At 42.3% G+C, this 26,064-nt stretch overlaps 1 protein-coding gene across 2 annotated transcripts; it reads right to left on the bottom strand.

The window, feature by feature from the left end:
* Positions 1–4,434: 4,434 nt before the first annotated feature.
* Positions 4,435–8,097, bottom strand: LOC122554795 (tumor necrosis factor ligand superfamily member 6-like). Of its 2 annotated transcripts, none has more exons than XM_043700174.1 (4): positions 7,424–8,097; positions 7,289–7,325; positions 6,722–6,772; positions 4,435–5,213 (listed from the first exon to the last, which is right to left on the bottom strand). In XM_043700174.1, exons 1-4 carry the CDS (start codon positions 7,661–7,663, stop codon positions 4,810–4,812), a joined length of 732 nt encoding a protein of 243 aa, XP_043556109.1. In that variant the 5' UTR covers positions 7,664–8,097; the 3' UTR covers positions 4,435–4,809. The 2 variants fall into 2 exon arrangements, with proteins under 2 accessions (XP_043556109.1, XP_043556110.1); XM_043700175.1 differs by having other exon boundaries at positions 6,722–6,769.
* Between the last annotated feature and the right edge of the window lie 17,967 nt (positions 8,098–26,064).

The following is a 26,064-nucleotide window of genomic DNA, read 5'->3' as shown; positions in this document are numbered from 1 at the left end:
GGATCTTGATTCATTGTTAGGCATGCACCATCAGAATAACATATCTGAGTGCACTACCATTGGCTAAAGAAGACTAATTTATGCTGTGCCCCACGGAACTACCTATGAAAGGTGCAGCAACTGTGCAATTCTCTGTGACCCATCAGGGTAGGAACTGAACCCCAATATCTGAAAATAATACCTTCTCTCAAGCTAACACATTCCAGTAAGTGGCATGCCAGGGCTTTTTCTTTTCTCTTTCTGAAGCAGAGGTCTGCCTTTAGCATGGTGAACGGATCTGCCAAGGACAACTTATGATGTGCTGGCCGTCTTAGTGGTCCAGGTATCCAGTCAAATGCCAGCCCCAAAGCTTATTACTCACTGACCGTTTCATCCTGTTCCTACTGTCAGGGGTTTCAAGGAGCCTCTGAATCTGAGTCAATCAGTGTGGCTTGGTCTAAGCTGAGACCCTTCAGTTCCTGTTTTTGCTGCAGATCCATATCAGGGTTTGGATTTGTGCTCGGTTACCCACGTTAACATTCACAGTTATTGCTATCATGCCAACTCCCAAAAGCAGACTGTGCAGAGTGCTGTAGCTTCATGTTACACTCTGCACATGTGCCTTCTTATATCACCCATATCCTGTACCCTCTGCAGAGGGTAGTTTTGAGGTGGGAGCTGCAAGCGGTAAGTCATTAGAGATTGGAGCCAATGTGAAGGCAAAGGTGAGTATGTGTACAAGGTCACCAGAGGGTAAGGTTGCACAAGAGTTGAAAAAGCTGAGGACTCCAAAGAGGGTGGCAATCAGACGGAATACAGGAAAATGCTGACAGGTACACACACTGAAACGCCTGATGCCTTGACAGGCCTGCCAGAGATCCTATGGTTACTCTGAAGGGACACGGAAAAGTCAGGCACAAACCTAGTATGTGCAGAGCATTGGATGCATTCCTTCCAGGATGGAAGAGGTGACCAATGCCATGAGAACATTTCAAACCCAACCAAGACACCATCAGCTTCCATTACAGCCCACAAAGGAGGCACTCAGTGTCCCAGTGTTGCAGTGGAAGCTCAGACTCCCTCCTGTTCCTCCTGATCCTTTATTTTCCTCCTCAGCCACCTGCTACTCAGTGGAAAGGGATGGCAAAGAATGAGAAGGAAGCATATGTCAGGCATAGACAGCAGAGATCGAGTGAATCCTTAGAAGTGTATAAAGGTAGTAGGTGTATACTTAAGAGAGAAATCAGGAAATCATGATGGCAAAATGGGGTAACAGTATCATGAAACATGAGACTACAAGATGAAAGTGCAGAAGTAGGCCATTTGGCCCTTTGAGATCTGCTTCACCTTTCAGCAAGATCATGACGGATCTGATAATCCTCAACTACACTTCCCTCTCTTACTTCCACAATCCTTGATTGACTTACTGCCAATCTCAGCCTTGAACTTATTTAACAACTCAGCCTCAAAGGCCCACTATGGTAAAGAATTCCACAGATGTGCACCCTGTAATAGAAGAAATTCCTCCTAATCTCTGTTCTCACTGGGTGACCCCTTACTCTATACCCCGACTCCTAGACTCCCACAAAGAAAAACAACCTGTCTGTAGCTACTCTGTCAAGTCCTAAGAATCTTAAATATTCTAAGATCACCTTTCGTTCTTTTAAGCTCTAACGAGTACTACACAATTTATTCAATGTCTCTTCACAAGATAACCTTCCATACCTGGGATTAGCCTTGTGAAATCTTCCCTGCACTATCTCCAATGCCAGTATGTCTTTCCTTACAAAAAACGTTCATAGTATTCCAGATGTGGTCTGACTAGTGTCTTGTTCAGTTTTACTGAGACTTTCTGAATCTTATATCTATTCCTTTTGAAATAAAGGTTAACAGTACCTTCTCTATTATGCATTGAATATGGTTTTGTGATTTATGCACAAGAGATTGCAAGCCCTTCTCTGCTGCAGCATTTATCATAGAATCCCTACAGTGTGGAAGCAGGCCATTCAACCCATCGAGTGTACACTGACCCACCCCTACCCCATCTCTGTAACCCTGCATTCCCCATGGCCAATCCACCTAGCCTACCCATCCTTGGACTTTGGGAGGAGCTCAGATCACAGTGCATCCAGAGGAAACCCATGCAGACATGGGGAGAATGCACAAATTCTACACAGACAGTTACCCGAGAGTGGAATCAAACCTGGGTCCCTGACACTGTGAAGCAGCAGTACTAACCACTGAGCTACTGTGCTGTCTAATCCCTGGTTATGTATCAATTTAAATAGTATTCAGCTCCTCTATTCTTCCTGCAAACGTAGACAACCCTGCATTTTCCTATATCATATTCCATCTGGCAAGCTTTTTTCATTCAATTAACCTGCCTATATCCCTCTGCAGATTCTTTGCATAATCCTTTCCGCCCACAATTGAGTCGTCTGCAGACTTGGTGCTAACACACTCACTTCCCTCATCCAAGTCATGAATATGTATTGTAAATAATTATGGCCCCAGCATTGATCCTTGCAACATTCCACCAGTTATAAGTTGCCATCCTGAAACTGTTTCCCTCATTCTAAATCTCTGCAAATATACTATTCCCTAATATCATAGGCACTAATCTTGTTATATAGCCCAATGTGTGACACCTTACCAAATATCTTTGGAAATGTAAAATCTTGCATTTGCTGGTTTCTCGTTATCTACCCTCTTGTTACTTTCTAAAAGAATTGGCATAAATTTTGCCAGGTATGATGTCCATTCCATGAAGTAATGCTAACCCTGCTTAATTCTATTATCTGTTTCGAAATGGCCTATTATTGCAAGATTTAGAATAGACTGTTTCATTTTCCCAATGGCAGCCATTAAGCTAACTGATGTACACTTACCTGTCTGATTGTTAACTTCCCTTTTTTGAATAAGGGTGTTTTATTGGCAGTTTTCCAATCCCCTGGGACTTTTTCTGAAACGAATTATTCTTCTTGCTTTCTAATGTTCTTGAAAGATTACTATCAGTGCTTCCACTATTTCTGTGGTGACCTCGTTAAAAAGAATGGAACCATGCATTGATGACTATTGTGTAACTCTGCCAGTGCATCGCAGGCAACAGGAGCCTTGTTTCAGCACCCCAATGGTTTCTCCAATGATGTCTCACATGGACATCTGGCTCTCGTTCACTTTGCCCATATGTCCTTGAGTGAGGAACCCAGTGGTCAGTGGAAAGCTCTATCTCCCAATCTTTGTTTCGACATGTTGACTCAAATACTAAACTGGCTGCAGAATAAAAACATCATGACTGCTTCAGGGATATCAGACTTAAAAGAAAAAAATTGCATTAATGGATGATCAGGGTTGACCACTGTTAGCTCATTTAGAGTGAGAAACTCTTTGTGGTATATAACTGTATATAAATGTGACATCCATAAAGAGACATATGTGCAGTCAATAACCCCCTGTAACATAGGAACACCTATTGGCAAAGAGAAGCTCAATTCTCTTTCTGGGAGGAGAGGGTGTGATATATTTCCCTCTCCTGACATAAAAAGCATTAATCACCTTCCTTACACAACAACAGGTGGTGAACTGTAAAGTGTTTGATAGGTTGGCCATTCTAACCAGGAAGGTTTCTAACATGAGGTACTCCATTGCAATGACCACCTTAAAATGATGAGTAATGCATTTCTTGCATTGCGGTTATACATCTGGCAGATTTTAGTGAACATTCCTTTGTAAATTAGCAACGTTTCATGCACAGTTCCTCACTGAAACTGAGGCGAGAGAATGAATCCCTAAAGAAACTGAATGAATACAACTTTGTGCTGACAGAACTGTATCGTCCATCTTCAAGGAACTTGTCCTACTCTGTGTTGCCTTGACTGAGTCTCCCTGTCGTGCTACAGGTCAAAGGGACTGGAAACTCCCCACAACAGGAAGTGAGAAGAGCCATTGAAGTAAGCGCTCAAGTCACACTCATGCCCTGTAAAGTCCACCAATATTTGATATCGGTACATGCTACCAAATACTTCCAACTGACTCAGCAGAAGCCAGCAAAAATTAAACTTGAAAGTAGGTGGTGAACATTTTAACTAAAGTAGGTGGGTAGATTGAAGGGATGCGGGGGCTTCCTACCTTAATATGTGTCCAGGTGGCCGAGATTAGGAAAAGGCATTGGGCCGAGCAGCCAGGTCTAAAATGGCACCATTGAAATCAAATGATCTACTGACCATTGTCAAGATCTGTTACACTGCATTGATACACCCTCTTAACACGTACACTTACACCCTCACTGCACTCACAATAGCACCCCTAGCACTGAAAAAAAAACAGATGCTACAGAATCAACATGTGTAACCTCTGATCTATCCATTCATTAGATAAGATAATCTGTCCATTAGGTTCAACTTTTATTCTCACAGGTTGCTTTTATCCACAAATTAAAAATCACCAAATGAGAGCTTTCAGAAACTTCATTTAATCCATTTACAGTGATGAGTGAAAAACTCCAATACTTTATACAGACAAATCCAGTCATAGCCAAACCCAATGTAAGCACACTCTGGATATGACTAAATCTTCAGCAAATTCTAATTAGTTTATTACACATTAATCCCATTGGAGGACTGTAAATCTTCTTTGTTAGAATCGTTCTTGCCCTCTATCCCATACAGTTCAATCTATATTCAGACAATTCCACTATTGGCTTGACTATAGCATGTTATTAAATTACTCTTTCTCAAGGACTTCTCTAATGTAGAGAATATGTTATGCGCCTACTTAGATGCTTAGGTCTAAGAGCCACAGTAAAAGAAAACATGCATTTCAAAATGCAAATTAAAGCTTATGTAATCCAAAATATGTGTTAAATTGATCAAAGTTAACAAATGTAGGATCTGAGACATTCACATATATGTGATCATTCTTTTTTAAGTTAAAAATTCCTGATTGAAAGCTGTTGCTTGACCACCCTGCACTATTCCCGGGACAACTGTTGCCATTATTGGTAACCATGAGTTTGATATCTTTAGGATAGAGGTTAGTTCGTTTAAACACAATATGTTCCAGATAAACATCCGATTTGCACATTTGCCCTCGGAAGAACACTTTGGAGTAAATTAAGTAGTTTCCGGATTCATTGATGATCAATGCTCCTGCATTGTAGCTTACTCCTTTGACCAAGGCAAGACCCAACTCAGCGTCCCACACAAGTGTCTTGGAATTCTTAATGATATTCAATCCTGTAAAACAATCATTGCAAACAAGTCTTTACAAATGAGTAGGCTTGCTGAGTATGTCACCAATGGATTGTCAAATAAATTTTAAAAATAACTATATAATTCTAGTTATACACATTTGAAAAGAAGAATCCCAATGTAGACTTGTTTAACATCTTCCTTCAGCATTAATTTTTTTGTTTTGTTAATATTGAACATTATTTCTATATGTTTCTAATGCCACAATGTCCGAGGCACTCAACACAAAAAAACAAGCTCATTCCTTTGAAGTGTTGTATCTGTGACTGTAGAGGCCCAACATGGCAGCGGTTTGTACAACCAAAGATCCCACAAGCAACTGTTTCTTCTAGGTGTCATTGACAGATGGAGGGATGCTAGCCCATACACCTATGTAATCCAAAATATGTGTTAAACTGATCAAAGTTAACAAATGGGGGACATATGGTCAAATAGGGGTTATGGCCACACCAGATGGAGTCTTGTGCCCTGCACCCTGGCAAGTTTGGTGGACACCACCATATTCCCACCTTTGTTCCAATTAAGTCTGTGGTGGGAAGGTCCACGGGCAGCTGGTATTTACCTGGCAGCGGGTAGGAGTCTTGTCATGTTGCAAACACTGGTGTGCCTGATTGTGGGTTTCTTGAGTTTGACGGGAATTCCTCTTTGAAGGGCAGGCACTGCGATCCTGTTCCTAACCACTGGGGCTGTTGTTGGTCTTGGGAGGAAGCCTGGCCCTAACCTGTTCAGTTGCTGGATGGCACAAGGGCCAAAGAGAAGGAGACACGGGGATCCCGATAATTGTCCAGTCAGCTGCCAAGACCACCAATGGGTCCCTCCATAATTTTGCCCCCTATTTAGGATCATTCATCAGGCCTTGATGTTCCATAAATTGGTAAATTAATTGTCAGAGAGTGTGCTCGCTATTCAATTTAGCATGGGAGGTTCAAAGTCATCCTGATCAGAAGAAACTGCAGTATGCACTTGTAGGCAAGGGAGAGAGCATTCCCACCTTGAGGTGACCTCCCATAAAATGTTTCTTTCAAACAAAAAGACCCCCGCAACTGTGGCCAGGTAGTTGATTAAAGTCTCAAGGCCTACTTGGGGACATTAAACTTCCACTCTGCGACTGACAAGTTCCAATGGATGGTTGATCTTAATAGGCCATTTCCACACCTTAATTGACTATTTGCTACTTGCCAGGTAGCTTCTCCAGCACCAATTCCACCTCCAGGTTGGGGAATGGGATAGCACTGGGAAACCGGCGTGTTGACTGGCATTGGAAATTTCTAGGCCCTCCTGAATCAGCAATCATTCCTATTTGTGGGTGAAAATCCTGCATCCTGTTTACCCAAGTGATATTTCTTTAACACGCATACTTTCATTTCGACATCCTGCTTTTATTTACCATCCATTTTCCTTTTTTGTTGCACGATTGGCTTGTCGCGTTTCCCTCTTTGCCCCCACACCCACCCGCGCCAAACCTGCCTCAAAACCTCAGGATAGTCACTAACCTGTAACGTGCGCAACAATCTCAGATGATTTACTGATCTCTGGAGGCCCTGCTGATAAAAGGTAAGAATTCAACATCAATAAACAGCAGCACAGTTGCAAACGTTAAAGCTCCGTCTAATCTGCCACTCCGTCTAATCAGATATCTTTTGCTTAGTCACTTAATCTGATTGAAGCACAGGATCATCGACTGATATAATACCAAGAGCAGCTATCTGACCCAATTCAATGGCTGCCTTTAAAATGAGTCTTGCTCAAACAATTGACACAAAAAATTTGAATTTAAATTTGTTGCTTATCAGACTACAGTTCACCCTGAAATGTTACAAAGTTCACATTTTACTGCTTGGCCGTCCCATACCTTTAGATTATCTCTAGTTGGCATCACCCAGTATAATCATTGTCGACTGTTGATTCTTTAAGAATTCTGATTCACTCTCAACAACTTAGTATAAAGTTGAGTGGAACCCTTCCATGTGTAATTGGTCTCAAGTAACATGACATGTTCAATATCATCAAACACAGATTCAAAGTATTTTGTATTCAAATTAATCCTTTTCTATACTCACCAATAATCTTTTGTTGTTGACCTTCACTGGCCTGACCCTGATCAAAATAAGAAAAAGAAACAATATTTAGTTTTCAGAACTTTCTGACTTCAAGTAATTGAAGACTTTTAGTCAGCAATATGAAGAATCGCATACCTCTTTTATTTTGTCGAGTTTTTGATGGAGTTGAAACAAATAGAAGCCTCCAAATGCCATTCCAGCTAATATTAAGAGTGCCAGGAATAGAATTACAACAGTGCATGCTTTCTGCCACTCCGTCTTCCTTTCCTTCTGTGTTGGCAGCATTACTGGGTGCGCTAGAGCTGTCGGATAACGATCAAGGTTCGAATCACTGCCCACGGTGTAAACCTGGGGGTATCTGAAATCAGGCTCCATGATTAGTCCAAAATCCAGTCTCCAAAGTGCTGCTTGTCGCCTGCTATATCTGGGTCTTCTTCCTTTTGCAGTTCAGCGTCAAAAAAATTCACCGATGTTCTGTCCCTCGCACATGCAATTGCTGTCTCACTCTGAGTGGGAGTTTCCTCTGCTTATATAAGAAAGCCCAGTCAGCTATGCCCACACATGGCCTCCTTCCTCCTGAGCCATGGAAAGCTGCCACAAACTGTTTCCAGTCAGCTTAGTGGCGAAAGTGTAAATATTCCACCTTGTCCTTTATTATTTCACCTGCTTTAATTTTTGTCTAACAATCTAATTGTACATGCAATGGATATTGCAAAGGTATTGAGGACAGTTTATATTTGACTCCGAAACACTTTCACTTCACCTTTGAAGAAAATTAGCTTTGCTGTACTTGTTGCAAGATCACCCCTCCAAAGTTGTTTCCGCTGCTTCGTGTTTCCTGTTACAAACAAACATGTTTAATTAGGTAAGTGATTTGCAACACTTCCTCTCTCACGAATACAAATGTCCGGAGGACATGGTACATGACTCAACAGAGGCTGGTTAAGGGAAAGAAAGTGTCCAGGTTTATTCAAATGTGGATCAACAATTCAAATTGAAAGACAAAAAGATATCAATGAGTACATTATGATAAAGTGAAACTCTACCTTCAAAAGGAGGGATGTTCCCCCTCATTTTTCTTCATATCCTGGCAGGGCAGATTGAAAGGTAGCTCAACAACTCCATGATCATTCTGTCACGCAACTATAGAAGATTGAATAATCTTGTCTTTTCATGTCACAATTCCTATGTTCCTAAGTAAAGGCTCTGTAAATTCCTCCCAATGTGTGGAACAAGTTCATTTCTGGGCCCCAAAAAATAAGAAAGGAGGTATATTGTAAGGAGGGGTGAGAGTTCACTGAGCCAACAGCCACCTGGGAAATTCTGAAGCATAGCTGTTCAATTCCATGGCAACGTTTTCCAAATGTGATAACATTTCCTAATGTGTTGCTTTTCAGTCCATGTGTTGACACCATGCAGATTGAAAGACATAAAAGAGGGAAAATGATTACATTTCAAATGATTCTTGCAGCAAGGCATTTTCTCAGAATAGTACAACAGATTCTTCACATCTGCTTGGTCTTTCTATCTCACTATATGGCAATAATAACTGATCACTGATAGATCTTTGATGGTATCACTCACCAAAAGCCTGAGGGGAGGTGGCGGAGAAGATTTATTAGAATGCTGTTAAGGGCTAGATACCCACAGGGATCAGAGAGGTTGGTTTTGCATTCCGTCAGAACAAAGGAAAGTAAGAGAAGCTTCAGAAGTGCACAAGCTTATCTGCAAATTTCACAGAGTAACTAAGAAGAAACTGTTTCCTTGAGTTGAAGTAAAAGAAGGTACAGGCTTACGATAATTGGCAAAACAACAAGAGGTGGAAGGAAGAGGACTTGTTATGTGAGCCGGAATGAACCATTGGAACGGACAGTGGAAGCACTTTTGACCATAACTTTGAAAACAGGACTGAGTTACTAATTGTGATGGAGGTGCTATTGATCAGCAAAGGTACTGTGACCATGAGCTAAATTGCCTGCTCCTGTAACCCAAGGTAAATCCAGTTACAGCAGTTAGGAAGATGGTCAGTCAGGCAATGAAGAGACTACCCACATTAATGTGGATTGCCCTGTTTCGCTTAACCTGTGCTAATATTATGTTTTCCTTCATTAGATTCATGAGGTGAAACTGTATAGTGTAGGCAAGACAGAACACGTTTTTCTGAAGCTTACTTTGAGAATGAAATTATGAAGTGAAACTTACAGTTGTTACAGTGAGTTTCAGTTCTGCACTCCTAGTACACTTGGAGTTAGATGATTATTCTGACTCCAATTTTGCAGTCTGATATCCAGAATTGCTAGTGGAACTTACAACACTCTTTGTGAACATTTTCCTAATACTATCAACCTGAATAATACACCAACTGTATTCTGTAAACACTCCTGATCCAGATCCACTTGTTAAAGGGCGATCTTTAATCAATTGACCACCTTTTGATTGGTTACATTTGCAAGTTGTCTATCTTTAGCATTCTGATCCTGAAACACTCACCCCCAACCCTCCCTGTAAACATTCTCGACTTTCATAATATCTGTTTCAAAGTCGATTCACTGCAAAGGTTCTTTGTCCTTCAGTGAAATGGTGAACAAACAAATTTAATGTTGATCTCTCTCTCTCTCTCTCTCTTTGTGCACCTTTGGTTACATTTGCAAGTTGTCTATCTTTAGCATTCTGATCCTGAAACACTCACCCCCAACCCTCCCTGTAAACATTCTCGACTTTCATAATATCTGTTTCAAAGTCGACTCACTACAAAGGTTCTTTGTCCTTCAGTGATATGGTGAACAAACAAATTTAATGTTGATTTCTCTCTCTCTTTCTCTCTTTGTGCACCTTCTCTGCAGCTGTAACATTGTATTCTTCACTCTATTCTGTTACCCTAATGGACTTTGTATGGTATGATCTACCTGTAACTCACACAAAACAAAACTTCTCACTATACTTAGGTACATGTCACAATAATCAATCAAATCAAACTGAATTCATTGTGTACATACAACACAAGGAACAGGACTAGGGTTTTCAACACCTTCAGTCTGCTTCACAACTCAATTACATTCTCACAGATTTGTACCTCGACTCCCAGAACTTCCTTAACTCCAAAGCACTTGTCACCCTTAACCAAACAAAAATCTTTCCCTCAGTCTTGAAGTCTTGATTTGCGTCAGCAATAATTTCCTTTCAGGGGAATGAATTCCAGATTTCTACAGCACTGTGTGTGAGAAGGATGCTTCTCCCAAACTAACCTAGACCTGGATTTCACATTATGTCCCATTGTTTTTGATGTCCCCTACCAGAGGAAATAATTTGTCCACCTGATTAACAATTATTATTATTAACAATTAAAATGCCTTGATCGTACCATGCTCCAGATCGAATGGAACAAGATTAACAATTGTAGTCATGTGCTGAAGTTCAGGCATGGCTAGGAGGACGAAACTTTCCTGACAAGGTCACTCCACCACTGTGTTCTGTTCAGGTGCGCCATGAAAACAGCTGCTTTGACCAACATGTGGTCACGAAATGCAAAGCCCAATCCCACAGCACCGCGGGAGCTGAGGTTAAGGAAATCAGAGTCCTTCAAAATGGCAACCACAGCACCTCTGTCTGTGTCTAGTGTGCCTCACACAGTATGAGGTGCTGGGAAAGCTGCTGGTACAAGCATACCATGGACATTTGCCAGGAGAAGAATGTGCAATAGGAGACACCAGACAGTTCCACAGGCTGCAGAGATCTGATGTACATTTTGCAAACTCGGACCATGCAGGTCAGTCTTCCTTGACCTTGCACTGAGCTGCTGGAAGGTTGCGACTGTTGTATGTGCAACTGAACCAATTCAGCACTTTACCATGGGGTAGGTTTTCTGTTAGCTCTTGTAGCTAACAAGATACAGTATATGGCACTTCTGGCAATGAGTCATACTGGACTCGAAACATTAACTCTGCTTCTGTCTTCACTGATGCTGCCAGACCTGCCTGACTTTCTCCAGAATTTGCTGCTTTTGTTTCAGATTTCCAGTATTAGCAAAATTTTGCTTTTATCAGAGTTCATTTCATGTTGGGCAACTGGTTACAGGTTACATGAACATAATAAATATTTTTTTCAAAGGCAGGACATCAATGCCAGGTCTTACTCCTGGGTTCTGCCAGCAAGTGCATCACAGAGTGTGATGCTTACATTTCTCATTATTAACCCTTTCAGACCCTTATACAACACTCACTACCACCGTAAAAATGCTAATTAAAGAGAAGCAAAATACTACAAATGCTGGAAGCCTGAAATAAAATCAGAAAGTGCTGCAGAGACTCAGCAGACCTGGCTGTACCAGTGGAGAGAGGAACAGCGTAAACATTATGGGTCCAATATGACTCTCCTTCACAACTGCAGAAGAAAGAAGATTCAAAACAGACTCGAAACCTCAACACTATCCACAGATGCTCCCTTCAGTGTCTTTCTTCTTGCAGTCACTTACACTTCAGTATTGAGCATGACACTTTGTCACAAAGAGTGGAGCTGCCCATTGTGAAAGCTGCCCTTAAGAGCTGGGGCTTGACTGCAGTTTGTGTTCGCTGTCTACACCACTGGGTCTCCTACCGAGCATTCAGTCAACAGTCAGAGTCATGCTCAACTGAGCACCGCGACCGCGGAACTGGGGGGGGGGGGCAGCACAAAGTCTGCTCCCTGGCTGTCTCAGTGAGACTGGGGCTCAGATTAATCACAAATCGCACAATGGAAACAAGTCTGTTCCGAGCCCAATGTCTCCTTATGAGACCAAGTGTCAAGTTTTGCTGATGATGCTCAGAAACGATGCCTGACTACATTAAAGGAACCACATAAACCCAAGCTGTTGCCAATTTTAAATCTGCAAGTTTCTTTTAATAGGAGTGGTGAACAAATGTAACTGTTCATCAGATGCAGTAATGCAGACAGGTCGCAGCTCAGAAACCATTCTTTATAGATTAGATTAGATTCCCCTACAGTGTGGAAACAGGCCCTTCGGTCCAACAAGTCCACACCGGCCCTCCGAAGAGTAACCCTCCCAGACCCATTTCCCTCTGACTAATGTACCTAACACTATGGGCAATTTAGCATGGTCAATCCACCTGACCTGCACATCTTTGGACTGTGGGAGGAAACCGGAGCACCCAGAGGAAACCCACGCAGACACGGGGAGAATGTGCAAACTCCACACAGACAGTCGCCCGAGGCTGGAATCGAACCTGGTCCCTGGTGCTGTGAGGCAGCAGTGCTCCATGGTATACATGGTGGTATACATGTCAAGGATGTCTAAAAATAAAGACAAGAAAGCACAGCAAGACATAGGTTGAAAATTTGGTTGGACATAAATCAATATTGTTTCGGAACTATTGTGAATCTCTCCAGTGTGGAAACAGGCCATTCGGCCCAACAAGTCCACACCAACCGTCCAAAGAGTAACTCACCCAGACCCATTCCCTTACCCTATTACTCTACATTTACCCTTGACTAATGCACCTAACCTACACATCCCTGAACATTATGGGCAATTTAGCATGGCCAGTCCACCTAACCTGAACACCTTTGGACTGTGGGAGGAAACCCAGGCAGATACGGAGAGAATGTGCAAACTCCACACAGGTACCCGAGGCTGGAATTGAACCTTGGTCCCTGGTGCTGTGAGGCGGCAGTGCAAGCCGCTGAGTCACTATGCATATGAAGATACTTGTGGGTAATATACATTAAAATAGAAACCTATAGTTTTGATGCTCACACATTGTTTTAAGTGCCGTTTCTGTGCAACTATGTCTGAGTTCCACTCAGTTGACCGAAGGTGTATGTGTACTTGTTGAGTGACACATAACAGCAGTGGTCAGGTTGTGTAGGAGCATGCGCAGGGTCTCAGAAGCAGCACACCAGGTCCTGTTGGAGGAGTTGTAGAGAAGGAGGGATGTCCTGAGCTCACAGGAGAGGGAGAAATCCCATGTGCCCCTCCTGACAACCCCCTCCTCCTTCAAAAGATCTCTCCCTGCTGCTCCAACTGGCCTCATCTCCCCCCTCCCTTTCCTCATCCTGGCCCAGGGGGACTCTGAGCATGATGCTCATAACCCAGCATCCTTGCTCAAGAAGGCCTTACTGAGAGAAGGACAGCAGCCTCCCTGCTTTAGATGAAGCACCCAAGGATTTCTTTCCAGAGTAGATGTCGATAGAAGGCTGGTGAACTCTTGACACACTACTCCAGAAGATCTCCTGATGCTGCCTCAAAGTTCCTTTAAGACATCCATCAGCATTTGCAAACAAGGAGGCCATTCAGCCCATTGAAGCTCCTCTACCATTCAGTAAGATCACAGTAAATCCAAAGTTGATGGAAGCGAACAGCAAAAGCTGGGCATTGCGTTGAACTAACCCTTGAAATAGAACATAGAACATTACAGCGCGGTATAGGCCCTTCAGATCTCAATGTTGCACTGACCTGTGAAACCCATCTGAAGCCCATCTAACCTACACTATTCCATTATCATCCATATGTTTATCCAACCCTCAACAACAATGTCTTTCTTTCTAATTTGACAAGAAAGGGCATCAGTTCCAGTATGAGCCACTACCATAGCGGAAAGCTTCTCCAATGAGCGCTGCCTGCCAATAGAATTGCCCCTTTAGGTTTCCCAGCATGGCTGTTCCCATTGAGATTTCCATTCTTCAAGCAGCATGGTGCCTTGAGTTGATCATGGATTAAGTCTGTGTTGCAGCACCAAGCGAAGGTTGGACACCTGGCAAACTCTTTGATGCTTCGAGAGCCCATAGGCAAAATCACCACCTTCAGATTTTAACATTTTGCCCAATTGTCAACCAATTGGCATTTGAGTAATCACACATCCTAATATCCTCATGGATGCCAATCACCAATACCATTCCATTTCTTCCACCTAATACTGAGTAACAGCTACAGGCATTAGATACAGCAAGGTCTATGGGCTCCAACAATATCCTGGCTGTAGTACTGAAGACTTGTGCTCCATGGCCTGGTTAAAGTTGTTCCTGTAATAGGAGTGCCTCCAGTTAGGCCAGCATTTATTGCCTATCCATAACTGCCCCTTGACCTACCTTCTTTCCACCCCATGCTCCTATTTATCTCTCAGCCCCCTTCCTCCACCTCTCTATATTCCTGATGAAGGCCTTATGCCCGAAACATTGACTCTCCTGCTCCACAGATGCTGCCTGATCTGCTGAGCTTTTCCAGCACTACCCTTTTTGACTCTGACCTGCAGTATCTGCAGTCCTCACTGTCTCCCTTGATCTACTTGGCTTGCTCAAACCATTTCATAGGGCTGTTAAGAGTCAACCACACTGCAGTGGGTCTGGAGTCACATGTAGGCCAGACCAGGTAAGAGCACACTTCCTTCCTTGGAGGGGAATAGTGACTCAGACAGGTTTTTATGACAATCATCAATGATTACTTGATTGCCATTAGGCTGGCTTTTAATGCCAGATTTTTATTGAATTCAATTACCCCCAAAAGGCCATTCTGGCATTCGAATCAATATTGAGTCATAGAGTCATAGACATGTATAACACAGAAACAGACCCTTCAGTCCAACTCATCCATGCCGACCAGGTATCCTAACCTAATCTAGTCCCATTTGCTAGCACTTGGCCCATATTCCTCCAAACCCTTCCTATTCATGTACCCATCCAGATGCCCTTTAAATGTTGTAATTGACCCAGTCTCCACCACTTCCTCTGGCAGCTCATTCTATAAACGCACCATCCTCTGCCTGAAAAAGTTGCCCCTTTAAGTCCTTTTTATATCTTTCCCCTCTCACCCTAAACCTCAGCACTCTAGTTCTGGTCTCCTTCACGCCAGGGAAAGGATTCTGGGTAATCCAAGATAGAGGACAGGAAAAACTTGTGGCTGTAAGAGCTGCTCCTTTTTTGAGGTATTTTAGGTGTTGGAGGTGATTTCCTCAAATTCCTGAAGCAACTATTACTGTTTTATATGTTGCATCGATTTGGAACTTTCGGGAAAAAAATCAAAACAACAGCACTTTTAAAAGGAGAAAGACAGCCAAAAGGCAGTGACCACATGGTCAGTGAGGGAGAGAGAGAAAGAAACCTACACAGCTAACTGATACACCAGTGAATCTGCACAGTTGCTGCCTTTGCTCTAGATATCCTGAAGAAGGGCCTGTGCCCGAAACGTCGAATCTCCTGTTCCCTGGATGCTGCCTGACCTGCTGTGCTGTTCCAGCAATAAAGTTTCAACTTTGATCTCCAGCATCTGCAGACCTCACTTTCTCCTCTAGATATCTCCCAGAGTATTCTGTATTGCTGGCTCATTGACATTGCCACCACTCCACTCCTCCTCTCTAACAGAGACAGAGTCAGTGATCATGACAGAGGGTTCATCAAGCCTGAAAGCAGGGGGGGAGCCCAGTGCAGTGGTCTGTGGGTCGCATGCCTCATCTTGTTCAGTGGTAACCAAGAGCCACTGCCAATCAGAGGGCTGGAGGCTCGACACCAGCAAGGAGTGGTGGCCACTGATGGGATTGTAGCCAGCAGTGGGGGGCCACAGTGGATGAGTCCGGTATCTAGGCCTGGGGCCACAGGGATCTGTAACTAAAGCCCCCACGTGGTGGGGAGAGCTAGCAGTAGTGGGTAGAAAACAGATGATGTTACAGCCACAGAGGCAGCCATTGTGGCTGAGGGTGCCCTGCATGAGTCAAAGAATGCCCGAACTGGAGTACCACCCACTCCAAGGCTGCTGAGGTTTTTCCCAGGTTTATATGGCAGTATGTCTGTATGAAAATGAGTGCCCTGCACTCAGATGAAATGTCAGAGCTGAATGGAAGAGGCCTTGAAGTGGTCTTGGGTAGCAGGGCCATCTACCACTTTCTTTCCCACTAGCTAAGTGCTGCGATGACAGGAAGACAACAAGGACTCTGTGCCCCCTGTCCTATATTCATGCCCCACCTCTGGCTCTCAGCTTTTCCACACAGGCCTGGTAACATCCAACCCATCAAATCCTCATTATGGTACAGAGGGAAGCCACTGACTCCAGACCAGCTCTCTGAGACACAATTCAGTCAATCCCACTCCCCTTATATCTCCATAGCCCCTGCAGGTTTATTTCCCTCAAATGCCTATCCAATTGCCTCTTGCAATCATCTCCACTTCTATCACCCTTGTCAGTACCAGGTCAGTACCACTCACTGTGTTCAAAACTGATTCCTCTCATTCTTCCTGCAATGGTAAACCTTCCTTCTGGGTGCTCTAGCCCATGCTCTGTCAGCTGTAGGGAACCTTTCTACTTTTGAGTTCCTTATCCATAATTGTCGTAATTTGTACACCTTTGTCAGGTTGTCTCGGAATCTCCTTTGTTACAAAGAGAGCAAGCTCAACAACATGACCAAGAGCTTTTTTTCCCTGGAGCGTAGGAGACTGAGGGGTGACCTCATAGAGGTCAATAAAATCATGAGAGGCATAGATACGGTAGGTAGCCAACAGCTTTTCCCCAGGTTGGGGTCTAAAACTAGAGGACATAGGTCTAAAGTGAGAAGGGAGAGATACAAAAGGGTCAAGAGGGACAATGTTTTCACACAGAGGGTGGTGAGTGTCTGGAACAAGCTGCCAAAGGTAGTGGTAGAAGCGAGTACAATTTCATCATTTAAGAAACATTGAGACAGGTACATGGATGAGATAGGTATGGAGGGATATGGACAAAACGCAGGCAACTGGGGCAAGATTTAATTGTGAAAACTGGGAGGCATGGACAAGTTGGGCTGAAGGGCCTATTTTCATGCTGTGGACCTCTACAACTCTATGCCAACCCTTTGACTAAATTCCTGAATCCCTGGATCCATTCTGATAAATCTCCTCTGGGCTCTCCCAAACATTTGCACGTCTTCCTTGAAGTGTTTGTGACCAGAACTGCTCACAGTATTGTGGTCTGACAATCATTTTATTGAAGTCTCAGCACAACCTTGTGGCTTTTGTACTTAACATTTCTATTTATGGAGCCCAAACTTCAACAAGGCATCACCCTCTAAGATATATTCACACAGACCTACAGGATGCCAGACTCAGAACAATGCCGTTAATTAACTGTCCCCTCTGTGATATGCAACTTCCACACTTCAATTCCATTTAGCACTTGTATGCCCATTCTTCTCATTTATCCCTGTCGTGTCGTAATTAATTGCTGTCATCTACACTGATCGCTACAACTTCAAGTTTGGTAAATTTTCCTTTGCGTCCCTGTATTGTAATCATAGAACTTTACAGGACAAAAAGAGGCCACTAATATCCAATTCACTTATGTACATCAAGAAAGCTGTGTTGCTGGTATGGAGAACATCATTGTCCACATCCTGTAGTCTGAAAAATAACCATTTACTACCCGAGCTCACTTTTTAGTGTCCTTTTTTGATCCATTTTAACATTACCCCTAAAATAGAACAAAGAATCATAGATGCTGGAGAACTGAAATAAAAGATGTGGAGGTGCCAGTTTTAGACTGAGGTGGACAAATCCTATGATCCTGCCCCACTAGCTACCTGATGAAGGAGCAGCATTCCGAAAGCTGGTACTTCCAAATAAACCAGTTGGACTACAACCTGGTGTTGTGTGATTCTTAGCCTTGAAACAAAAGACACGTTCCTGGATAAACTCAACAGCTCAGGCAGCATCAATGGGAAGTTAACTTTTCGACTCTGGTGACAGGCCAACCTATTTCATGAGCCAGAATTTTGGCATAATTTTTTTATGTTTTACTTTATCACATTTGTGCTTAAAATCTATACAGGTAACATCTACCACACTCCTGGCATCAACCTTTTTTGTAATTTCATCAAAAATTTCAATTGGATTAGGCAAACGTTTTACAAATTGCACTGGCTATCTTTGATTATTCAAGTCTTTCCAAGTGCTTGTTAAGTTTTTCACTTCATTATTGTTTCTGAAGTTTTACCATTCATTGATGTTAAACTAACTGATCTATATTAATAAAAGTTGTCCCTACATCCTTCCTTGAACAAGAGTATCACGTTTTGTCATTTTCCAAACCACTGGAAACTCTGCCATATCTAGGGAAAGAAAATACTTGTACAATGAAAGGGGAGTGGCCAGTTCTCCCAACTCAGGACTTTCTCTGGTTTGGTTTGGTTTTAGCAGACAGTCAGTTGTGAAACTGCTGGACACAAAGAAAGAGGTCCATGCTGATCCTTCCTCTCTGACATCTCTCCAGTAAGAACTTGTGTTGGATTTTTCCTTTTTTTGCAAAGGGGTGTTTATGGGGATTGTTGCAAGTATTTGGAACAGCACCATTAAATTGGGATAATCTGTTAGGTTTTTAGATAAGTTAAGTTATTCTATGTTCTGCTCTCTTTTGTTTATGTTTCATTCAGTAATCTTGCAAATAAGTTCTGCTTTGTTTAAAACTAAGTGGTTGGGCCAGCTGCATCCCTCCTGGAATATCCACTCTATACCTGCTTAAAACATCTGGCAAAGTTAGGGTCGGGGCTACTTTCTTGAAATGTTTTGGGGGGGGTTCTGGCCTGGTCCATAACAGTTTGGGGGCTCATCCAGGATATGTTCCATAGTTCCAAATTGGGATTAGGGTTGCTGGACTCAAAGGCAGCGAGTGGTAGGTGTTAGTGCCTTTTGTTCCAGGTGTTGAATTCAGTTTGTTTAAACAGTGCTCGGGATAGCAACGACTGTTTCAGTCACTAAGAGTTTTCTGGGGGTGGAAGACGTGACCTTGGGGGTTTTACAAAAGATGATTAATGACAAGCTGCTGGAATCAACAGACAAGTTGGGGTTGGAGCTAACTCCTTACATGAGGAAAGGAGAGATAATTACAGCAATAGCTCAGCGTTTAAATTTCCTGGAAATGCCATCAGAATCTTTAGAGAAAGCTAAAGTTCAATTGAAAATGAAGCAGCTTGAGTTAGAGGCAAAAGGCAAGGAAAGGGCAACAAAAAGGAAACTGTTGGAATTACGATTAAAAGTAGAGGAAAGAGAAAAAGAACAAATTGCTCGATCAGAACAAAAAGTAAAAGAGAGAAAGAGAGGGAAGAAAGAGAAAACGAGAGCACAGAAAGGAAGAAAGTGGGAGTTTGAGCTTCAGGAAATGGCATTTAGACAAGAAAGTAAGCTTAAAAGGATGGAGATGAGGGCCGAAGGTAAGCTCAGTGAGGATGAGCAAACCCATGGTAGCCATGAGGATCTGTTTAAATATATTCAAGCATTGCCTACATTTGAAGAGAAGGAAGCCTTTTTCATCTCATTTGAAAAGGTGGCTAAAAAATGCAGAGGCCAGTGGCCATATGCGTTTTGTTTATCCAAACAAAACTTTTAGGTAGAGCTAGTGAGATATCTGCATCACTATCAGAGGAGGCATCTGGGAAGTATGAGGAGGCGAAGAAAGCCATTTTAAGTGCATGTAAGCTTGTGTCAGAGGCCTACAGACAATGTTTTAGGAATCTGAGGAGGGACCCTGGTCAAACCCACATTGCGTTTGAAAGGATCAAACAAAGTAATATTGATAGGTGGATAAGGGCATTAAAAATAGACCAAACCTCTTAGGCAATTATTCTGGAGGAGTTCAAAAATTCACTGCCTGAAGTAGTGCGAACTCATGTGGAAGGGCAGAGAGTTAAAACAGCAAGGTTAGCAGCTGAAGTGGCTGGTGATTATGAGATGGTCCATAAATCAAAGTTTGGCTTCAAAATCAATTTCAATCTTTGAGGGATAGAAATTGGGAAAAAGAGAAATCCTCACGTGGAAGGGGAAAGGTAGATCTCGGTGAAGATCATAAGGATAACTTACCACAGGGTAAAAAAGAAACCCTTGAAGGGGAAAGAGAAGTTAAAAAGCTCTGGTGTTTTCACTGTAATAAAGTAGGCCACATGAAATCACAGTGTTGGTGGGTTAGGAATAGCACTATGTACGAGGCCAGATGTACAAAACAAGGACAAGCCAGTGAATTTTGTTAGAATGGTAATGGCAAACACAGCGGAGGCTATAAACCTGCACCAGAATCTCAACCTGGTTGGAAGTTGGTTAAGGCGGATGTGCCAGATCTATTTAAACCATATACCTGCAAAGGTAAAGTTTATTTGCACAGGCCAGGAGCAGCAGGGTAAAGAGGTTACAACATTAAGAGACACAGGATCCTCTCAATCTTTGATGTTGAAAGATGAGGAGATGTGAACCTCTGAAGAACTATTGCCAGAAAAGGTATTAGTAAAGGGAATTCATGGTGAGATAAGAAGCACTCAGCTACGTAGAGTGAGGTTCGATTGTCCAGTGAAGAATGGAGAAGTGATGGTAGGAGTACTGAACAAATTCTCAGCTCCAGGAATATAATTTGTCCTTGCAAATGATATAGCTGATTCAGTGGTAGGAGTGCTGCCTATTGTGGTCAAAAAGTCAGTGGAAACTCAGGCAACTGAACTATTGCAGGTCACATATCCTGGGATTTTTCACCACCGTGTGGTAATGAGGTCATAAAATCACCAGTTGAAACAAGAGAGATCGAAGAGTACAGATAAGAATGTTGAAGTGGAATTAACAGAGACCCTGTTTGATCAGATGGTTGATACAAACCAAGAGCAGATAGGTGACAATGCAGACATCTTTAGCTCAGATAAGTTAACGGAGTTACAGTAGAAAGATGAGAATTTAAAGCAATTGTATCAAAAGGTATACACAAAAAGCAAACCCAAATGTATCCCTGAATGTTATTATCTTAAAAATGATACATTAATGAGGAAATGGAGACCATCACATATTCAGGCAGATGAGAAATGGGCAGATGTTCATCAAGTCATATTGTCAGTGGGTTATGGAATGGAGGTGTTGTGAGTGGCACATGAACTGCCAGCAGGGGGTCATTTAGGGGGTAAGAAAAACACAAGTTAAAATACGAAAACATTTTTACTGGCCTGGACTGCGGAAGGGTAAGGTTGAATTTCGCCAGACATGTCAGGTAGTTGGAAAACCACAGGCAGTAATAAACCTTGCATCTTTAATACCTATTTTTGTATTTGAGGTACCTTTTGCAAGAGTCTGAACTGATTGTGTAGGGACCCCTACCTAAAGCAAAAAGTGGGAATCAATATGCGTTAACGATAATGGATGTGCCCACTAGATTTCCAGAGGCCATTCCATTATGCAATATCATAGTTGAAAGGATTATATGGGGGTTACTCAAATTTTTCATGAATTACGGATTACCCACAGAGATACAATCAGATCAAGGGTCAAACTTCACATCAAAATTATTCAAGGAAGTTATGGACAGTTTAGGAATAAAATAATTCAAATCTACTGCATACCATCCAGAATCGCAGGGAGCACTAAAAGGTGACATCAGATATTAAAGACCATGTTGAAGGCTTATCGTCAAGACTATCCAGATGATTGGGATGAGGGAATTCCATTTGTACTTTTTGCAATCAGAGATGCACCAAGTGAATTGACCAAATTCAGTCCATTTGGATTAGTTTTTGGGCAAGAAGTGAGAGGACCATTAAAAATGATTAAGGAGAGATTGGTAAGTCAGAATTCAGAGACCACAGATTTGGACTATGTGTCAAATTTTATGGAACGATTAAATAGAGCTGGGGAGTGGGCCAGACAGTATTTAAAAGTATCACAGCATACAACGAAACAGGAAGCAGGCAAGAAATCAAAAACTCGCAATTTTGCTATCTCAGTTTTAAGGTGCTCATGTTATTCCAGTGATAGGTGAATGTTTAAAAGCAAGGTTTAGTGGACCTTATCAAGTCAAAAGGAAATTGAGTGAGGTGAACTATTTGATAAGGACTCCATACAGAAAGAAATTTCATGGCGTATGTCAAGTGAATATGCTCTAAAGGTATTTTGCCAGGGAAGGAAAGCCAAAGGGGACTATATCATTGGTTACAGAGTGAGGAACCAAGTTTAGAGGACTCTGAATTGGACATTCTTCAAATGAAATTGGACAATGAGGAAGTTGTCATAAATTGGGATAAATTTACTGAGTTACCTTCCAGAGGAAAATCGAAATGACCTGAAAGAGTCATTACTATCGCATGGGGAGATGTGTGGAAATAAGCTGGGAACTATTAACCTAATTATGCATGATATAGGAGATGCTGTTCTGATTAAGCAACATCCTTATAAGTATAACCATCAAACTCTGGCATAGGTTCAAACAGAGATTGAATACATGCTCAATGGCAACATAATCAAAGTGAGTTACAGTGACTGGAGCTCACCCATAGTAATGGTGCCAAAACAAGATGGTAGCTGATGGTATCCAATGGACTATTACAAAGCCAATGCCATTACAAAGACTGATGCCTATCTGATTCTATGTTTGGAAAACTGTATTGAAAAGCTGGGACAAGCAAATTATATTTCTAAATTGGATTTGCTCAAAGGATACTGGCAGGTACCTTTGTCCAACACAGCGAAGACAATTTTGGCTTTCGTAATGCCGAATGGACTGTATTAGTTTAAAGCCATGCCATTTGGTATGAAAAATCTGCCAGCCACATTTCAGGGACTAACCAATAAGGTCATTTCCGGATTACTCACTTGTGTTGTTTATATAGCTGTCCTTGTGATTTTTATCACACATGGAAGGAACATTTATCAGAATTGTTCAATCAACTTCGGGAGGCAGGCTTGGTAATAAATCTGGCTAAAAGTGAATTTGCCGAAGCCCTCATCACCTTCCTGGGCCATGTTATTGGACATGGACAAATGGCCCCACGGAATGCAAAAACAAAGGTAATTGGGGAGTTTCACAAACCATCTACAAAAAGAGCAGTACTATGATTCTTGGGATTGAGCGGAATTTATCGAAAATTCATACCAAAATTTAGCAGTACTGCTGCTCCACTCACTGAATTACCAAACAAAGGCAAGAGGTTTCAGTGGACAGTGGACTGTCAGAAGGTATTTGACAGCCTGAAAGCTGTGTTAGCCACTGCTTCAGTGTTAGCCACACCTAATTACACAAAGCCATTCAAGGTGGCTATCAATGCAAGTGATGTGGGTGTCGGTGCTGTGCGATTGCAAGAAGACAACGAGAAGATAGAAAGACCTATTGTGCATTTCTGCAAGAAATTGAACATTCATCAACAAAAATATTTGACAGTTGAGAAGGAGACTTTGAGTTTGGTGTTGGCATTACCAGTAATGTATCTGAGACAATCATATACACGAATCATAACCCATTGAAGTTTTTGGAGAAATTTAAGGACAAAAATGCCAGACTGTTTAGATGGAGCTTGTTATTACAGCCATTCAATTTGAAAATTGTGCAGATGATAGGATGAGAAAATGTGATTGCTGATTCATTGTCAAGACTTAAATGAGAAACAGAGGCGTTCAGTGGCAGGAGTAAGACAGACTGAAACAAAATGTAGTGGTGCGTATTTGCATGATTATTGACAATGTAACATATATGGGTGTTGTGGTGTACTAACAATTTAGGATTAAGGGGTTTTACAATGAAACCATCTTTGCATATTGTTGGTTCATTTTTTTAAGGGGGAATTGTGATGATGCTGCTCCTTTAGCAAGGTTACATTGTCCCCGTTTATTTTCACAGTGGTCGTAAAGGCATACGTTCCAGGGTGTATAGGTTTGAAGGGGTTTAGAGCCAATTTGATTATAGCTAACAGATGCCACCCCAGGCAAAATGTTTTCCAGTTTTAAAAAGCAATTATTTGTACAGTCAAAGATGAGTGGCCAGTTCTCCCAGCTCAGTTTTTTTCTGGTTTGGTTTGGCTTTAGCAAGCAGGTTGTGAAGCTGCTGGACTCAAAGAAGCAGGTCCATGCTGATCCTTCCCCTCTCTGACATCTCTCCTGTAAGCATCTGTGTTGGGTTTTTCCTTTTTTGCAAAAGGGTGTTCAGGAAGATTGTTGCAAGTCATTGGAACAGCTTCATTAAGTTGGGTTAGTCTGTTGGGTTTTCTGATAGGTTATTCCACATTCTGTTCTCTTTTATAGAGTCATTGAGACATAGAGATGTATAGCACGGAAACAGACCCATCAGTCCAACTCGTCCATGCCAAACAGATATCTTAACCTAATCTAGTTCCATTTGCCAGCACCCGGCCCATATCCTTCTAAACCCTTCCTATTCATATACCCATCCAGATGCCTTTGAAATGTTGATATTGCATCAGCCTTCACCACTTCTTCTGGCAGTTCATTCCATACACGTATCACCCTCTGAGTGAAAATGTTGCCCCTTAGGTCCCTTTTAAATCTTTCCCCTCTCACCCTAAACCTACGCCCTCTAGTTCTGAACTCCCCAACCCCAGGGGAAAGACTTCGTCTATTTATCCTATCCATGCCCCTCATGATTTTAGAAGCCTCTATAATGTCACCCCTCAGCCTCCGACACTCCAGGGATAACAGCCCCAGCCTATTCAGCCTCTCCCTGTACCTCAAATCCTCCAACCCTGGTAACATCCTTGTAAATCTTTTTTGAATCCTTTCAAGTTTCACAACATCTTTCCAATGGGAAGAAGACCAGAATTGCACACAATATTCCAACAGTGGCCTAACCAATGTCCTGTACAGCCGCAACATGACCTCCCAACTCCTGTATTCAATACTCTGACCAATAAAGGAAAACATACAAAACGCCTTCTTCACTATCCTATCTACCTGCGATTCCACTTTCAAGGAACTACACTCCAAGGTCTCTTTGTTCAGCAAAACTCCCCAAGACCTTACCATTAAGTGTCTAAGTCCTGTTCTGACTTGTATTTATAATACAAGGCAGCAGCTTGTATTTATCTAAATTAAATTCTATCTGCCACATCTCAGCCCATTGGCTCATCTGATCAAGATCTCATTGTAGTCTGAGGTAACCTTCTTTGCTGTCCACTACACCGCAAATTTTAGAGTCATCTGCAAACTTACTAACTATACCTCCTATGTTCATATCCAAATAATTTATATAAATGACAAAAAGCAATGGATCCAGCACCAATCCTTGTGGCACTCCACTGGTTACAGGCCTCCAGTGTAAAAAACAACCCTCCACCACCACCCTCTTTCTTCTACCTTCGAGCCAGTTCTGTATCCAAATGGCTATTCCATGAGATGTAACCTTGCTAACCAGTCTTCCATGGGGAACCTTGTTGAACGCATTACTGAAGTCCATATCGATCACATCTACCGCTCTGCCCTCATCAATCCTCTTTGTTACTTCTTCAAAAAACTCAATCAAGTTCGTGAGACATGATTTCCCACGCACAAAGCCATGCTGGCAATCCCCTAACCAGTCCTTGCCTTTCCAAATACATGTATGTCCTGCCCCTCAGGATTCCCTCCAACAACATGCCCACCACCAATGTCAGGCTCACCCTGCTTTTCCTTCCCCCTTTCTTGAACATTGGCACAACGTTAGCCAACCTCCAGTCTTCTGGCACATCACCTGTGACTATCGATGATACAAATATCTCAGCAAGGGCCTTAGTGTTTCTTTCGGTTATCTTGCAAATAAATTCTGTTTTGTTTAAAACTAAGTGATTGGGCCAGCTGCATCCCCCCTGGAATATCTGCTCTACACCAGCTTAAAACAACTAGCAAGGTTAGGGCCTGGGCTACTTTCTTGAAATGTTTTGAGGGGGTCTGGCCTGATCCATAACCAGAGAAGATTGGAAATTTAGTGTATGCCATTCCACTTTCTCCACCACGTCTTCCCACAAAAAATCTGGGATCCAATCCATCTGAACCTGTAAAGCTATCCACTTTAAACTGAGCATGACTTTCAGATATATTCTGCCTAT

The sequence above is a fragment of the Chiloscyllium plagiosum genome, chromosome 11, assembly GCF_004010195.1.
Source record: "Chiloscyllium plagiosum isolate BGI_BamShark_2017 chromosome 11, ASM401019v2, whole genome shotgun sequence".
NCBI classification, from domain to species: domain Eukaryota; kingdom Metazoa; phylum Chordata; class Chondrichthyes; order Orectolobiformes; family Hemiscylliidae; genus Chiloscyllium; species Chiloscyllium plagiosum.
The sequence above is the reverse complement of the archived record's forward strand: the minus strand, read 5'-3'. Positions and strand labels throughout refer to the sequence as shown.

What these genes read in the sequence shown, in the direction of transcription:
- LOC122554795 (XM_043700174.1), bottom strand. Translation starts at nt 7,663, where the DNA reads ATGGAGCCTGATTTCAGATACCCCCAGGTTTACACCGTGGGCAGTGAT. An exon ending in AACTCGACAAAATAAAAGAG is followed by an intron (nt 7,326 to 7,423) that starts GTATGCGATTCT and finishes TATTTTGATCAG; the next exon opens with GGTCAGGCCAGTGAAGGTCA. An exon ending in TCAACAACAAAAGATTATTG is followed by an intron (nt 6,773 to 7,288) that starts GTGAGTATAGAA and finishes ACCTTTTATCAG; the next exon opens with CAGGGCCTCCAGAGATCAGT.